General features: G+C 40.1%; 1 protein-coding gene across 2 annotated transcripts in view; it reads left to right on the forward strand.

Annotated features, from left to right (window-relative positions):
- NES (nestin) overlaps window positions 1-16,535 on the forward strand; it is a 40,106-nt gene extending 23,571 nt beyond the window's left edge. For both annotated transcript variants that reach the window (XM_072114904.1, XM_072114903.1), the window contains exons 3-4: window positions 4,668-4,735; window positions 6,376-16,535. In XM_072114904.1, the coding sequence (XP_071971005.1) occupies window positions 4,668-4,735; window positions 6,376-14,369 (8,062 nt within the window). In that variant the 3' untranslated portion in view covers window positions 14,370-16,535. The remainder of the gene's footprint in view (window positions 1-4,667; window positions 4,736-6,375) is intronic.
- Window positions 16,536-17,329: the final 794 nt, after the last annotated feature.

The raw sequence follows: 17,329 nt of genomic DNA on the forward strand, positions 1-17,329 counted from the left end.
GCCCCTGGGCGACAGAGCCTTTGTGGGCCCCTTAGTGGGCCTCCTCCCAGTAGCAAGAAGGCGCTCCCCCCTCCACCCCCGGAGTAACCACACTGTCCCACCCCCCAAAGGCACACTGACCCTCATACATAGCCACACTATCTCACCTACATATCCATACTGCCCGTAGTCACACTCCCCCAACCCCACTGTTCCTCCCCGTAGCCACACTGCTCCCCACCCACCCATAAGGTACACTGCAGCTCTATAAGGCACACTGCCCCCCACATAGCCATAATGTTCCCCACCCACCCATAAGGCACACTGCCCCCCACTGTAGCCATCCTGTTCCCCCCACCCATAAAACACACTGACCCCCCCCCCCCCCCCCTACACTCTGCTCCTCCGGAGCAGCACCTGCAGCTGCCTTCTTTCTTTGGCATGTGCCCACTGTACATGCTGGCTCTGGAGCCGGCACACGTAGTCTGATGACAATATTATGTGTGCGCCAGCTTCAGAGCTGTACAGTGCGGAGCGCCGCTTTGGGGAACAAGGAAAGGTGAGTTATGGATGCGGCCTCTATGTTGCGCTCCCGACAAGCGCAGCATAGAGGCAGAATACTACACAAGCCGGAAGTGATCATTTATACCAGTGTCTTAAAGCAACACTGGTACAGTTGATCCGGGGGCTGAAATTTTTTTTTGCCGCCCGAGTGGGCCCCTCCAGCACCCTTGGGCCCGCCACTTGCCTGGGTAAGCCAGGTGCTGCCGCTGCGCCTGTATCTATATATCTATGAAGAGATATATTATTAGATTGTGAGCCCCATGGGGACAGGGACCAATTTGACCTGCTTTGTGCAACGCTGCGTAATCTGTAGGCGCTATATAAATAATTATTATTATTATCTGTGGTCCTACTAAGAGAAACCTATAGCTAATAAAGTTTAAGTGACCTTCATAGGGCATATGACAACCCCTTTAACAATTTTTACCTCAGGTTTTTTACTGATAAAGATAAATCTGGCGCCTAATAGTGATTTATAGGCCCGACTTCTCCTGGAGATACTGAGGTGGTATAATGTTTACGTTGTCATAGTAGTGGCGTTACTAATAGATGACAGAGTGCATAAACGTACTTTAAACACGTCTGGCGATACAGACCGACTATTTATAGGATCTGGGCTCATCTCTCGTCATGAATACTTCTGGCTTATGACTTGAATTTTTTGGAAAGGCATTTTCATTCATGATCCTTTTTTGTTGTTATAGGATGGATTATGTGGGTTTTCTAGAATCCTTATCTACTATCACAATATACATGGATAAAAGTTAGAGGGAACACACATTTAGGGGCTGGACAACGCCATATAGACCCATGGGCCCACACCCATAGGCAAAACTGCCCCATGGTCTACACAAATATGGCGTCCTGCCCAAATCATCATATTCATCTATTCTGACAGAAAAGTTATATAACCGTTTCCCTATTCTCAGTCCATTATGGTTAAAGATAGTCACTGAGGTAAACTGCGTATGTGCTCAGTGGTTACTCTAGTTTCCAGAAGTTCATGGTGACCCAGAGTTGTCACTGCCGGAGGCAGCATCTCGCATCCGAAAATCCCCTCAGCCCAGATGATAATGACCTTGTTTCTGTGATGCTGAGGTGATCAGAGTTACAAAAAGAGCTGAAGATGGCCGTTCTACGTTATTACCGTAACTCCAACAGATGAGAATTATAGTTTAAAAAACTGCATGGCAGAGCGAGCTGAGAATTATAGAAACAGAACAGATCTCTGTATCTCAGAGATCAGGTCCTGCGCCCACGACTAGCACGAGAGCTGTTGACTTTGTCTTAGGAAAGTCCTTAACTTCATTAATAGCATATTTTTAAAATTCTTTGAAGAATTTTTTTATGCACATGATGATACTAAAAATAATGTGACAAGTTAATGACGTTCTTACCAATCACCAGAGCCTGATGGGTGGGTGTCTGACTGAACAGAACCCCCAAAATGTTGAGAAAGGAGATTCCTTATGCTTCCGTGTGATTATGCCAACGCCCTGCCGTCATCACCGAGGGTGTGACCTCAGCATATTATCAGCCTCTTTTTGCACAGACTAATGTATTCAGCCATTTGTAGTTCAGTTCATTTTAACTTCATGAATAATTTTGGTTTCTTTTTGGTTTGTGTTCTGGATGGGTGAGGGTGTATTTTCTGTAGTGAGTAAGACCAAATTAACGAGTCATTGTCCATGGTCATGGACCCTACTTAGATATATACATTATAGTCTAGGTTGAACTGACGCTTTATCCAAAAATTCCCCCAACCGGCCTTGTTCCTGTACAATGTCTGCTTGGCTCCCCCCCCCCCCCCTGAATACGTCTCTCCTTTAACATCCCATTTCATCCATGGGAATTTGGTCCCAACAACGAACTTCTACTCAAAGTTTTTCCCTTTACTTTGAGTTGGTTTTTTTTTGTTCTCGGTCTTCCAGATGGTATTAAACAAAGGCGGGCGGCTCATTAGCATCATAATGCTGACCACAGGGACTGAGGCTAGAAACTTTCACTCCCGACACATTCCATTATGTCATTGGGCCACTTGTGTCACACAATATAAATCTAGCTAGAAAGTGAGAGTGAAAGGGATGAGGAGGTTCTCAAGAGCCAGCGTGCGTGAGCCCGGGCAGGCGCACAAACTTATTCTTTTCTTTTTTTTTTAATTCATCAAAAAGTTTAGCCCAATTTAAAAGACATTTGTGTGTTCCTGAATTTTGCAAGGACTGTTTTTTGACTCAAAGAAATTTCAAAAATGTAGGAAAAACTGGGGCATTGCTAAATTGAAATTTTGATGTTGGGTTTTGTCGATTTTCTAACATATCTAGTCAGATGTTTTCCTCAAAGAACAGAGGTGTCGTTAGAGGGGTTAACAAAATCTAACATGTGAGTCCTGGTGCCTGAGGAGGCTAAGAAGGTCACATAAGTGGTCACCAGTGACATAAATGGTACGCAGTAGGTAGAAGATTCTGTTACAAATTTTACAGTAGGGCCCAGAAATTCAAGTTATATCTCGAAGAGGTCCAAAAGATGAGCATTCTACCAAAATTGAAAGCCTCCGAGAACCTCAGTTTATAGGAGGATGGTCCTCACAAAGCCCCATCATTTTCATGTTCATTGGTCAGACCTGTCTAGTCTTTCAGTGCTCATGTTCCTGGTGATTTGGACACTGATGGTCAATGGTTCTATAATGTAGTCCCTGTTGTCCATGCTATCGATGCATTCCCAAGTGGTCATTACCCATGGTGTTTGTTGGATTTGTGAAAAAGTCCCCAGTGATTAGTGGTTTAGACCCTTGTATTTAGTGCATTTAAGATTTAGTTACTGATGACTGGTAATTTTGACCCTGACTAGTGGTTTTGACTTTGGTCCCTGGTGATCAGTTGTATTGACACCAGTTAGTCCCTAATGATCAATGGTTACTTCCCCATGTCCCTGATTCAATCGACTTGTGTTTCTCTCTATGGTGCCTTATGATGACAACACTAGGCACTAGTGGTTAGTGGATTTGTGATTCAATGCCAGGTTTGTTCGACCAGTTTCGACCCTAGTCCCCCTTGTTCAGTGACTATTACCCTTGGTGGTTTTGTGAATTTTCCCAGTGAATTTCTCTGATGTTCCATGGTTTTAACCCAAGTTCAGGGATTTTGTTATACCAGTCCCTCACAATTAATCCAAAACTTTAAAGGGGTTGACCAAGATTAAGAATCAATGGTCTCTCCTCCTGATAGGTCACATATACTTGAAAAGCGTGAAGCCAACACACGGCCCTTGTGAGACTACACTATTCTCTCTCTGTCCTGTAAACACAAGGTTCTGGAAGACGTTGGTTTCATGATCTTGTATAGTGGTCGAAGCCTTTTCTGAAGCCATGAGTCCCACATTCACTTTCAATGACTTGGACTTCCACCAAATATTGGGGTATTTGTACCTATATTTATAGAGAAGAAACCAAATGATCAGTGAGGGATTCCGGTGTCCACTACCTCCACCCCAATCAAGTTCTAATGGCCAATTCAAGTCCATCGATACTAAATCCTGGTCGAAAAACTTTTTAACGGTGATGATTCCCACCTTGGTGTCCGTAAACTTTTACCAATCCTTAGAGTTAAGTGTATTTGATGATTAGTGAACTTTTTTCCAGCGACCCATAACAAAATCTTATTAAAAAACAACACATTGGGGGTCATTTATCTTATTTTCCCCCTTTTTGCGCCTTTTGTGAGTCTATTTTTTGCACCTGATTTGTCTTAGTCAAATAAAGTTCTTTTTGCACAATTTTTGGTGTAAATCATGCCATCGCCTTTCCTAAGCATGGTCAGGACTGGCGTGTTATTGGGCAATTATTTGGGCCCATATCGGCACAAATCAATGTTAAATTAGGCGCAAACATCTGGAAGCAGAAAAAATACAAAGACAAATTTGGCATCGAACTTTGGCGAACTGTTGAAAAAAGGCGCCAAAAATTGAGTAAATACTCCGATGCACTCAAAAACTCATAAATGATAAATGACCCCCATTACTTTGGTAGCCACCATTACATATAGATATCATAAACATAACATGAAAAGTTACTTATAGTAGAATTGTTATCTAAAGTTTTACTTATAACCGTCTTTATGTCCTCGCAGATCCCTTCTCGAAGCTGAAAATACAAGAGTATATTCTCCGGTTGCAGATTACAAAATCTCCTTCCACGGTAGGTCTTATTATCACTAGTTTATATGTCAATGTCCAATCCACACTAAAGATTTTGAGAGCTTTATTCTGGGTCGTCATTGCCGAAATTGATGACCCAACAGACAAGGTACTATCGGAACTATGGACACAGTTGTCCCACACATGAGGTCCAGTTGTCGGACCTCCACCGATCTGATGAGTGATCATAATTATCAAAAAATGGCTTCCACCAAGCAAAAACCCTTTAAAATTCTCCTTATTTGTCTCACTGTAAATTATTTTTTTCCCTGTTATGTATAATCCTGACGACTTTTCCCGACATAGCAAAAGGTCTCATTTCTGGTAGTATTGGATTTTACCGATACTAAAATAATCTTCACGGCTTTAAGTAAAGCTTTCACAACTTTCCCTGGGCACGGAACATTACTCCTTATAAATCATTCCAAGCCGAAATATTTAGACGGTAGAAGGCGGCAGCGGAGAATGATGTATATTTATCACTACCCAGATTCTAAGCCTCAGCTTCACATGAATGATAGGGATTGTGCCATGTTTAAACCTCTCCTGAAATAACTATGTTTGGGCCCCTTTTTACTCAGAATTCAGTATTTTTTTTTCTTTCCTATGTTATTTATAGTTACTACTAGACATTTATGAATAAATCGTTAACTGGGTGTTGGGAGGGGGGGGTGGAGTCCCTTATGAGCCTCACATTATCCAATCATATCGAAATAGGAATTTATTGAATAAGGGCTCTATGGAGAATTGGTAGGTGCTTTGTGAATATCCCTTGTACTTGAAAAGATTTCGGTACTATATATTGGCAGTAACCATTTTGTAGCTGTATTTTGAGATAGTCATCACCTATCAAGGATACTTTCTACCTATTAAGGTAGATCGGTGGTAGGAGCATATAACTAATGTAAGGATAGCCCTTTTTTAGGGCTAATCCTATAGTCCCCACAATCTTTTAGAAAGTTTAATGGCCTTGATATGCAAATTTTATAAAGAGGCTACTGGGGCGTGGAGTAGCCGGAAATGAGGCTACGCCGCGCGGCTTCTCCATGCCCCAGTAGCCTCTTTGATCCTCAACCCAGATATCTTCAGCGCGCAGCTACAAGGAGCTGCGCACACTCGTCCACGAAGCCAGAGTTCAGCATGAGCAGAACACAGGCCAGTGGTTGTGCAATATCGGCTCCAAAGCCGGAGCTACTGCCCATGTGCAGAACTCCGGCTTTGCGGACGAATGAAGATGTCTAGGAAGGAGGATCAAAAAGGTAGATCCGTGGTGGTAGGTTTCCTTTAAGGGATTAGCCCATACAAAAAGATTATGAAATGGTCTCACAATTGTGGTGATACATGGTTTTGGTGGCCAACCCTTTTCATGGATGAAGGATATTACCCTAAAAGCTCAAATTATGTCTGAAAGAGCTCTGAAGAACCATTAAAACTCAGAAGAGAGTGATTTTGTTTTCATTTCATAAGCTAAAATGTTTAGACCTGTAGAGGGAGGGAAATTAACACAAAGCCAAAATTATACACCTATACAAAGTTTCCCATGGAGTCTTTGCAATAACTATAGCTCTCTAATGGAGCACATTGCTTGTATACAGTATTACCATGTATATACATATAACAAGGTTCTCTTATATCTCATAGATGCAGCGCTGGAACAAAGCACCTTCCGGAAGAGCCGCCATGAGAATACTAAATCACTTGTCTCTAGGGACAACAGGTTAAACTCCAACAAAAAGCAGAGTGTAGAGACACCAAGAACAAACCGCTACCTGAATGTGAAAAGTACCTCATTTTCAAACAGGGCAAGTCCTGTAACCAAAGAGTTTCAAAAAGTAAGCTCAGTGCTTCAATCTCAAAGCCTTAACTACACCAAAGCAACTTCTGCTCAAACCTCTACACCACTGCCTCCACTAGAAAGCAATTTAGGAAGACGCCCTCAAAATGGAGAAACTTTTACAAAAAGTAAAGTGGAAGATATTTCCAAGTCATATACTCAAGGGGCTTCCAAATCCATCACTAAGGAGAGTACGAGAAAGGAAACAATTGCCCGACCTGTAGTCAACGAAAATGCTCAGGACACAGGATTGATAAAGACAGACACTAAGGCTGATGCCGAAGGTGAACTTCTACTTTCAACTGAAAAGGAGGCTACGTGGACTCCAGTGGAGTTTTCTTTGAAGGCAGACGTAAAACAGAATCAAGTAATCTCTGAATTAGAGTTAGAGGAGCAACACGAGTCTGTGGAAGCTCAAAACAAAGATAGACTTGTCTTCGAGAAAGCCCATCAAGAAAAGATTGACATTGAGGTTTCACGAGCTAATGATGACCATCTTGTTGAAGGCTTTGGAAATGTCATTGAGAAACAAGAGATTATTAGTCAAATTGTGAGTTGTGAGAGAGAGTATGTTGAAAAAGCAGAGTTAGTGGAACCACAAGAACATCAAAATATAGAGACACCATTGAAAGCGAATAATGAGGAGTTGAGAAAAGTTCTGGATTTTACAAAACCAAATACTCAAGACTTGAATGAACCAAGTGTGCCTTCTTTAAATGCTGTGCCTGACCAGGACATTGAATATTCCCTTGACCTAGAGCTTGATTTTGATACTCCAGTCTCTAGTTATGTTGACAATTCAAGTGAAGCGATCGACGAAGAAAAGGAAATCTTGCATCTTAAAAAGGAGCCAGATTCAAGTCAAGAGACATCCCATTATCTTGAAGCAGAAGTTAATCTTCAAGAAGAAGTAGTGACTATGGATCAGAAGGCCCAGATCTTAGGTTTTTCAAAGCCAGATAATAACCAACTGTTTGATGACGAACAAAACATCACAAAGAATGAACAGAAAAGGGAAATCGAAGAGTATAACGAGAAAACTGAAAAAGATGTCCCTGAAGATGCAATCAACGATAACAGTCTTGACCAGCAACCACCCAGACAAGACATTTTTGAAGAACCTCATATATTAGATATAAAATCTCATGTTGACCAATATGAAAATACCAAACAGGAATACACACCTTTTGAGCAGGTAAAACAAGAGGGACTTGAGCTTGATGTTGCCTCCGAGTCAGTAGATCAGGAGGATTACAAGAATGATCATGAGCATGATGGCAATATCATTGATGTTGAACAAAATATCTACGACTCTACTCATATTGAGCAGTCCAGTATTGTTGTTGTTAAAGAAGTCTATCAGCATACCAACCACCAGGTTCTGGAAGATCTTGAAGAGCTACAGCTTGAAAGCCAAGAAGCAAAGTACAGTTTGAAAGAAATCACTGAAGAGTTTATTGACACCAACCAAGAAGAATCAGAGGAGCCGAAGAATGAAGAAATATTTCATTCAACGGATAATGTGCAAAAAGAAGTTGTACTTGACAGTCAGCAGCCAGACCTAGATGATGTCATGAGTGATGATGTGAATGTCACAAAAGAAGAGGGACAACAAGTTGATGAAGACTATACTGAGAATGAGCACGTTGTACAAGCCCAGGAGAGTGAAGAAGAAGGTGACCAAATGCTAGACACCCAACCAGAAGTGAAACAAGAAGAATTGCATGATATTGTGCAGGAGGAGACCATGATTCCTGATAAACAAGAGGAAGATATCCAAACACTCAAGATAGAAATTGAGCAAAGTGAAGGCAACCAGTTGCTAGACATGGAGACTTTGATTTCTAATGAAGAAGACAAAAACATCCAAAAACCTGAGGAAGAAATTGAGAAAAGTGACATATCAGAAAGTGTACAGTTAACACCAGGTGAAGAGGAAGTTAGTTCTGCACCAGAACATAAGGAAGAAGATGAGGAAGATGTGATTGAAGAGAATTATGAGGTCTGCACAGTGGTGGAATACACCAAGTCAATAAAGACTGAAGTGATTCCTCAATCTGTTCATGAGGAAAGCAATATTATTGACAAAGTAGAACCTACACCAGCAGGAGTAAAGGACGATAGTTTCATATCAGAAGATAAGGAGGAACAAGTGAGCGAAGAGGATTATGAGATTTCCACAGCAGAATACACCAAATCAGTCAAGACAGAAGTGACTGTTCATGAGGAATATGTATCCCATGAGGAGGACAATATTACAGAAAGAGAAGAACCTTTGCCACCAGGTGAAAAAGAACACAGTTGTATACAACAACATGAAACAGTAAAAGAGCAGGAACAAGGTGTTTGCTTGGAACATACACAAGAAGGTGAATCATTGTTAGGAGACACTGAACCATTTATTGAAAGACAAGCAGAGGTTTTTGCAGATGTGGAACAGGATATCGTAAAATTAGATGATGTTCAACAAGATTCAGAAGATGATCAAGATTCACCTTCTTATAAAAAGACCGATTTTGTGCCGGAAACTGAGGCTCTAGTCCAAGAACCTGAAGATAAAGACCATGAAGAAAGTGCTAAGGTTGTTGTGACAGATGAAGAATATATTGCATCAAAGGAAGATGAGACTAAGCAAGAAAAAGGTGATGCCATACAGGAAAGTCAATTATTGAAAAATGAGACAAATGTACAACTGAATGATGTTTCAGATATTGAGCTAGAAGAAAAAGGTTGTTTTGAAGTAGAAGAGGGAAAAGAGAGTTATCATGAAGAAGTAGAGGTAGCAAAAGAGGTTTCCTATCAAGAAGTAGAAGCACAACAAGTGGATTATCAAATTGAAGAAAAGGTAGAAGAGGTAGAAGAAATACATAAAAGCTATGACCAAGGCATAAATAAAAAACAAGAGGAAAACGTCCAGCAAGATTTAGAAGGACAAGAGAGTTATCAGCATGATGTAGAAGAAAAATTAGAGGGAGATCACCAAGAAGTAGAAGAGAAGCTAGAGACTGATCACCATGAAGTAGAAGAAACACATGAGAGTTATCACCAAGAAATAGAAGAAAAACATGAGGGAGATCACCAAGAAGTAGAAGAGAAGATAGAGACTGATCACCATGAAGTAGAAGAAACACATGAGAGTTATCACCAAGAAATAGAAGAAAAGCATGAGGGAGATCACCAAGAAGTAGAAGAGAAACTAGAGACTGATCACCAAGAAGAAGAAGAAACTCCAGAGAGTTATCACCAAGAAGAAGAAGAAAAACAAGATGATCACCAAGAAGTAGAAGAGAAACTAGAGACTGATCAACAAGAAGAAGAAACTCAAGAGAGTTATCACCAAGATGTAGAAGAAAAACAAGAGGATGATATCCAAGAAGTAGAAGAGAAACTAGTGACTGATCGCCATGAGATAAAAGAATCTCAAGAAAGTTATCACCAAGATGTAGAAGAAAAACAAGATGGTCACCAAGAAGTAGAAGAGAAACTAGAGACTGATCACCATGCAGTAGAAGAATCTCAAGCAAGTTATCACCAAGAAGTAGAAGAAAAACAAGAGGGTGATCACCAAGAAGTAGAAGAGAAACTAGAGACTGATCACCATGCAGTAGAAGAATCTCAAGCAAGTTATCACCAAGATGTAGAAGAAAAGCAAGAGGGTGATCACCAAGAAGTAGAAGAGAAACTAGAGACTGATCACCATGCGGTAGAAGAATCTCAAGAAAGTTATCACCAAGAAGTAGAAGAAAAACAAGAGGGTGATCACCAAGAAGTAGAAGAGAAACTAGAGACTGATCACCATGCGGTAGAAGAATCTCAAGAAAGTTATCACCAAGAAGTAGAAGAAAAACAAGAGGGTGATCACCAAGAAGAAGAAGAGAAACTAGAGACTGATCACCATGAGGTAGAAGAATCTCAAGCAAGTTATCACCAAGATGTAGAAGAAAAACAAGAGGGTGATCACCAAGAAGTAGAAGAGAAACTAGAGACTGATCACCATGCGATAGAAGAATCTCAAGAAAGTTATCACCAAGAAGTAGAAGAAAAACAAGAGGATGATCACCAAAAAGTAGAAGAGAAACTAGAGACTGATCACCATGCGGTAGAAGAATCTCAAGCAAGTTATCACCAAGATGTAGAAGAAAAACAAGAGGGTGATCACCAAGAAGTAGAAGAGAAACTAGAGACTGATCGCCATGCGATAGAAGAAACTCAAGAAAGTTATCACCAAGAAGTAGAAGAAAAACAAGAGGGTGATCACCAAGAAGTAGAAGTAATTCAAGAGAGTTATCTCCAAGAAGTAGAAGAAAAACAAGAGGGTGATCACCAAGAAATAGTAGAGAAACCAGAGACTGATCACCATGAGGTAGAAAAATCTCAAGCAAGTTCTCACCAAGAAATAGAAGAAAAACAAGAGGATGATCACCAAGAAGTAGAAGAGAAGCTAGAGGCCGATAATCAAATAGAAGAAACTCAGGAGAGTAATCGAAACAATATAGAAGAAACACAAAATGAACAGCAAGAAGTTGAAGAGAAACTAGAGACTGATTGCCAAGAAGTAGAAGAAACACAAGAGAGTTATCCCCAAGAAGAAGAAGAAAAGGAATGGGATGCTCACCAAAAAGTAGAAGAGGTTGAAGTTTACCATCAAGATATAGAAGGACAAAAGGATTATTTCCATGAAGTGGATGGCAAAGAGGGTTATCAGCAAGAACAAGAAGACAACAAAGTGGATGACGTGAATATTTCCAAATCAAATGACAATGTAGAATCTTTGGTGGAAGACAAACTGAGCCAAGCACCCCATAAAGATTCTAATGAGGACCAATACATGGGATTTACATTGAACATGATCTCAAACAACCTTCGATTTACAACTGAAAATGCTGCGGAGGCTCAACCTGCTGACACAAAAACATGTGAAGGAGATATTCCTGTTTATGAGGAAGAAAAGGATCAAGAAATTGTGGAAAGTGAAATAATCTACCAGCAGTCAACACAGTCATTAGAATTAGAGCATGAAACTTTCAACTTAAAAGATGACAGACCACACGTGGCCTTTGCAGAGACTCCAGCTGAAAAATATGATTTCGACCAAACAACCGAAAAGCAACTAACAGAGTTTGATGAGATGGAAGAAACTAGTAATCTAAATAATGAATATTCAAAATCTGAGGATTCTTTGGACTCTCAAGATATTTCAATATATTCTCCAAAAAGTGAAGAATTTGAAATTAGTAAAGATTATCAATTAGAACAAACTCTTCCAGATACAACCCCACTGCCCAACCTGGATGATGAATTTGAGGATTTGGCAGAAGATGAAATAATATCAGCAACAGAGCATTCAGCAGATGTTACCAAATCACAAAGTCCTGTTGATGGTGGTGAAACTGAGGAGATGTTAGACAGCAGTTTGGAGTCACAATCTTCACAATTATTTCCAGGAGTAATTGAGCAGTCAACTTCAATCAAAGAAGAGGGCAAAGACTCAGACAATGAGCAACAAACTGAAATTCTGAAAGATCTTGAGGGCAACAATCTAGAAGATGTTGTAGACTCTAAGACAGAAGATTCTTCTGCAGCACTGGTTACGGAGCAACCTACACAAACTCTTGCTGAGAGCACAATGGTTGATGAATATGAAGCACCTAAAGATTCTCAGTTGGAGGATGCCCAATTTGAGATATCACTTCCTGATCTTACTACAAAATCTGAGGAATTAGTAGAAGAACAAGACCAGATATCTTCAGAGCAGCTCGGCAGCGAAAATGTGGATGAAGACAATAATAAAGAATCTGAAGAAAAGAAACATGAAAAATTAGAGACTTTGACAACTCTACCTGTTGAAGGTATACTTTCATCAGAACATACCGAGACCGATCCTTCTCCAAGTCATGAAGATGAAACAGAGAATGTGGAAGACGTAACAAAGATACATTCTGATTTAATTAAAGAAGATTCAGAATTGGCGCAGACAGAAGAAATATATGGTGAAGAACAGGAAGAGGTGAGACAGCCCGAGGAAGACAAGACACCTTTGACTGATCTTGATAAAGATTTCGACAATTTGGTTGAAGAAGAAGCAATATTAGCCTCAGAATATTCATCGAATGTGACCAAATCTCAAAGTCCTGTAGATAGTGGTGAAACTGAGGAGGAGTTAGACAGCAGTTTGGAGTCACAATCATCACAAATACTCGGGGAAGCAAGTGAGCATTCACATATAATTAAAGATGGTGTCAAAGACTCAGAGCAGAAAGCTGAATGTTCGGAAGATATTCCTGTGATTGAACATTCAGAACAATTTGTAGACCCTACGGGGGATACGGAAGATTCATTTGCAAGATTGGATATTGAAGAACCATCAGAAAGTCCTAAAGAGAGCAAGAACGATAAGTGCGAAGAGTCCACAACTTCTCAGGATGCCATTTGTTCAGTAAAAGTTGATGAATCCGAAGCTAGTGAAATCTCAAATTTGGAAAATATCCAATTTGAGACATCCTCTCCAGATGAGCAAGAAGAATCTTCTAATGAACTGGTCAGTGATAATCTTGATCGAGACCAAAATAAAGAACCAGAAGAAAGGGGGACACATCTAGTTGAAGATACAAATAGTGAGAATGTATCAATCAAAAACCTTGAATTTGTTCCATCATCAGAACATGTTGAGATAGAATCAATTCCTGAAGATATAACAGAGAATGAAGAAAACATATCAAAGGGACAAAATGATTTGGTCACACAACATTTTGAACTGGGACATGAAGAAAGTGTAGATACTGAAGGTCAGGAAAAAGATATCCATAAGGAGGAAAAACCTTCAACCGAGTCTCTGGATGAACTTAATGAAGACGATATAATCACATCAAAAGTGTCTGATGTTCTCACTGAAGAATCCGAGGTACCGGATGGAATAACAATGGAGACTAGTCAAGAAGATGTCAAGATTGATGAGAAACCATTAGAGGAAAGTTCAGAAACTGATGACTCAACAACTTCAGATGAGAGCTCACCAAATGTGTCAACTATTAGTTACACTCTTGACCATGAAGAAATCAAAACACAAAGTTCTGAAACATCTGTGAAGACAAGTGACATCAGTGGTGACATTAGTCCACAAGAACTTGTACAAGATAATCTAGTATTGACCCCCGAACTAGTCCCGACAGGCGGTCCGAAGGAACCTCAGATATCATCAGATGAAGATACGGACGTGTCAGATGAAAGAAGTGATTCTTCTCTTGAGTCTAACAAAGAACATGAATATATTTTAGAAAATACAGGTGGAATTAGTGAAAGTGGAAAGACAGTGAATGGAATATTTGGGCACACCATTGTCCAGGCCACTCTCAATTTAGACGTTGATATGTTCAATGGACATTCTACCGAAGAGAACAGAGAAATCATCATTTCTGAAACAAAGACTATTGTAACATTGGATTCTGATATAGTCAGTTCTCAATCGGAAGTTAAAATAGAAGATTCTGTTATTGAATTTAAAGTATTGGAAGGGAAAAGTGAGGGCCTCTTCCAATCTTTGTTGGAAGCATCTGAACATAAGGAAGGTCACTTAGATGAAGCTTCTGAAATTAACACCATCGTTCAAGCAGACTCTGCATCAGAACAAAGTCAGTATTCTAAGAAATTGATAAACCCATATCTCAGTGAAGGGGATTTATATGACACATCTGAAATATCATCTTCAGTGGTGGCTGAAGATCTTATTAAGACAAAGCAGGAAGTCCAAGAAACAAAACAAGGTGTACATCAAGATCAAGAAGATTCGTGGTCAGATGAGTAAATGGACTAACTGTTCCTGATGATAAAACAACAAAAACTTTATACGTCACATTAGGCACTTGCCTAGTTGACAAACTGAAAAATCGATGGTCCAACTCTTCTGAATGCGTCCTAAGTTTCTTATGATAGAAGAGCGGGAACATTTTAAGGGTCCACCTTTGAATAGTAACTGGATCAATAATTGAAGAGTCACTGCAAGATAAAAAAACTGTTGTAGACGTTTGGGTTGGGTTGGGTTGGGTAAAGCCAACTAAAGTAGAAATAACAACCATGGATATAATATCCCCATGGACTGTATGATCTGCAGCTCCAGAACCAGAGATCGAGAAGTGGGTTCTCATCTTTGTACTCGAGATTCTTCTCCATGACTCTTCTGCCAATGAGTTTGAGATTTTGTTGATTATTATTTAATTATGTTCTGCATGGTACATTGTCTCTTTTATTATTGGACACATGATCTGTTTATGTTTTTCTTTTGGGGCTTATGGGCATATTTAGATTTAGAGTACCATGCCATAGTAACACTGTCCATCTCTTAAGGTCTATTATTACATAGTAATTGCTTAAAAAGGGCAAATCGACTGGTGCTGTACAGAGGAGTGAATGAAATGGTCTTAAAATTCCATGTTTTACATCCAAATAGTGATGGGAGCCATTTTGAAATTCAACACACCAAATTATAAGGAGAGAGTGGCTCCTGACCACTACTACAAGTGGACTATGTGGTCAGTATAGACCTCATAGCATGTAGTCTCACATAAATTCAAAATGGCAGTCTCCGTGGATGCTACACATCCAACACATGATCTTCATTTATCGTATGCATCTCTATATTCGCTCTATACAGTACCTGAAGAAATGAGTCACATAAAGAGTTCTCTGCATTCTAATATCCCAAAGAGTAGCTTACCAGAGTGCTCCAGGATGCTGAAAACCTCTCAACCAGATTTAATTTGTATTCAAGCCTTGAATGAATTGACGTGTTGGGTCCACGAGAGGGAGAGATGTTTTTGTAGCTGGTCTTCACTTTGGTCAAATCTGGCCATAGACGTTAGACGTCTGCCAAGAGAGCAGCTTGGGCAATGTTGTATACCTTAGAACTAAAGGACCTTCACCGCCATCTGCCATGAGGGGATTCCTGGGAGGACCTCATGCATGATATATAGCCAGCTTTTCCCGTCTTCTTGGTGAGTTCGACCAATATGCCAATACACATCTACTGTCTTGCTTGTAGGTTTAATCTAATAAGATCTACAAGAAGATGGTGGACATACCACTAGTATTCTAGATGTCTCTCAAATGAGTTCCTCAAGTCCCGAAAGTGTGGAGTAATGAGAAGAGTGGACACGGTTTGTAAAAACTATAAATTTATTATAAGGCAAATTTTTGGAGGAACGTTGGCCGTATCAGTCCTGAATTTGAAGAGGTACTCTAGACGTTGCAGTTCATCTCACGGATAAGGGTTCCCAACCGAGTTCCCAACCAGATAAGGGTTCCCAATAGCAAATTGTGCTACTATGAGATGGCTCAATCTTACTAGTGTGTATCTCATATATGGAACATATATAGGTTACAGAATGTTGGGTGAGGAACCAAGAACCTTGGAGATTCCATCTCTGATGGGGATCACACATGGACAATTTCTAGCTTCTGTGTTTGATTTGTCTCTGATTAGTTGACTATGTACCTGGAAGGGACCGCCATGGGGTCATATAATACCCCAGCCAATAGTTCTGATCATGACTTAAGTATCCATCGATGTCCATGTTACGTCAAGACAAGTCCTTGTAATTAGCACCTATAGGTGAGCGCAAAACTGGAAAATATGCAATGCTTGTTCTCCATATCCATAGATCGATGCTTCCGGCTCATCCAATGCACCTTGCTGCAGCACTGGGTCAATATATTATTTGTTGGCTTTTTATACATTTTCATGCCATGAGCCAACACACGTTTTATATGATGTGAAATTATATACACCGCTAATGTGCCTAGTGGTAACCGCAATAGTGTCCTGGACACCACACCCACTAAGTGATTGAATGTGATGTATCGGCCAAGCAGTGTCCATCCGAAGACCTCAAAGACGACCATGGAGGGAATGTAAGATGGCGACTATGTGCCTTTACTAAGATGATTTAATAAATCACTTGCTATTTTATCTTTATTTTGTTTCATTTATTGTACAAAGACCAGCACTGAAACTGGGCAAATTCACATAATAGTTAACACACAGGTTATACCATCTTTATATACAGGAGATCCCCAGGTTATACCAGCTGTACATATATCATTATATACAGGAGATCCCCAGGTTATACCGGCTGTACATATATCATTATATTCAGGAGATCCCCAGATTATACCGGCTGTACATATATCATTATATACAGGAGATCCCCAGGTTATACCAGCTGTACATATATCATTATATACAGGAGATCCCCAGGTTATACCAGCTGTACATATATCATTATATACAGGAGATCCCCAGGTTATACCGGCTGTACATATATCATTATATACAGGAGATCCCCAGGTTATACCAGCTGTACATATATCACTATATACAGGAGGTCCCCAGGTTATACCGGCTGTACATATATCATTATATACAGGAGATCACCAGGTTATACCAGCTGTACATATATCATTATATACAGGAGATCCCCAGGTTATACCAGCTGTACATATATCATTATATACAGGAGATCCCCAGGTTATACCAGCTGTACATATATCATTATATACAGGAGATCCCCAGGTTATACCAGCTGTACATATATCATTATATACAGGAGAGCCCCAGGTTATACCAGCTGTACATATATCATTATATACAGGAGATCCCCAGGTTATACCAGCTGTACATATATCATTATATACAGGAGATCCCCAGGTTATACCGGCTGTACATATATCATTATATACAGGAGATCCGCAGGTTATACCAGCTGTACA

The sequence above is a fragment of the Engystomops pustulosus genome, chromosome 7 (assembly GCF_040894005.1).
Source record: "Engystomops pustulosus chromosome 7, aEngPut4.maternal, whole genome shotgun sequence".
Taxonomy (NCBI): Eukaryota; Metazoa; Chordata; class Amphibia; order Anura; family Leptodactylidae; genus Engystomops; species Engystomops pustulosus.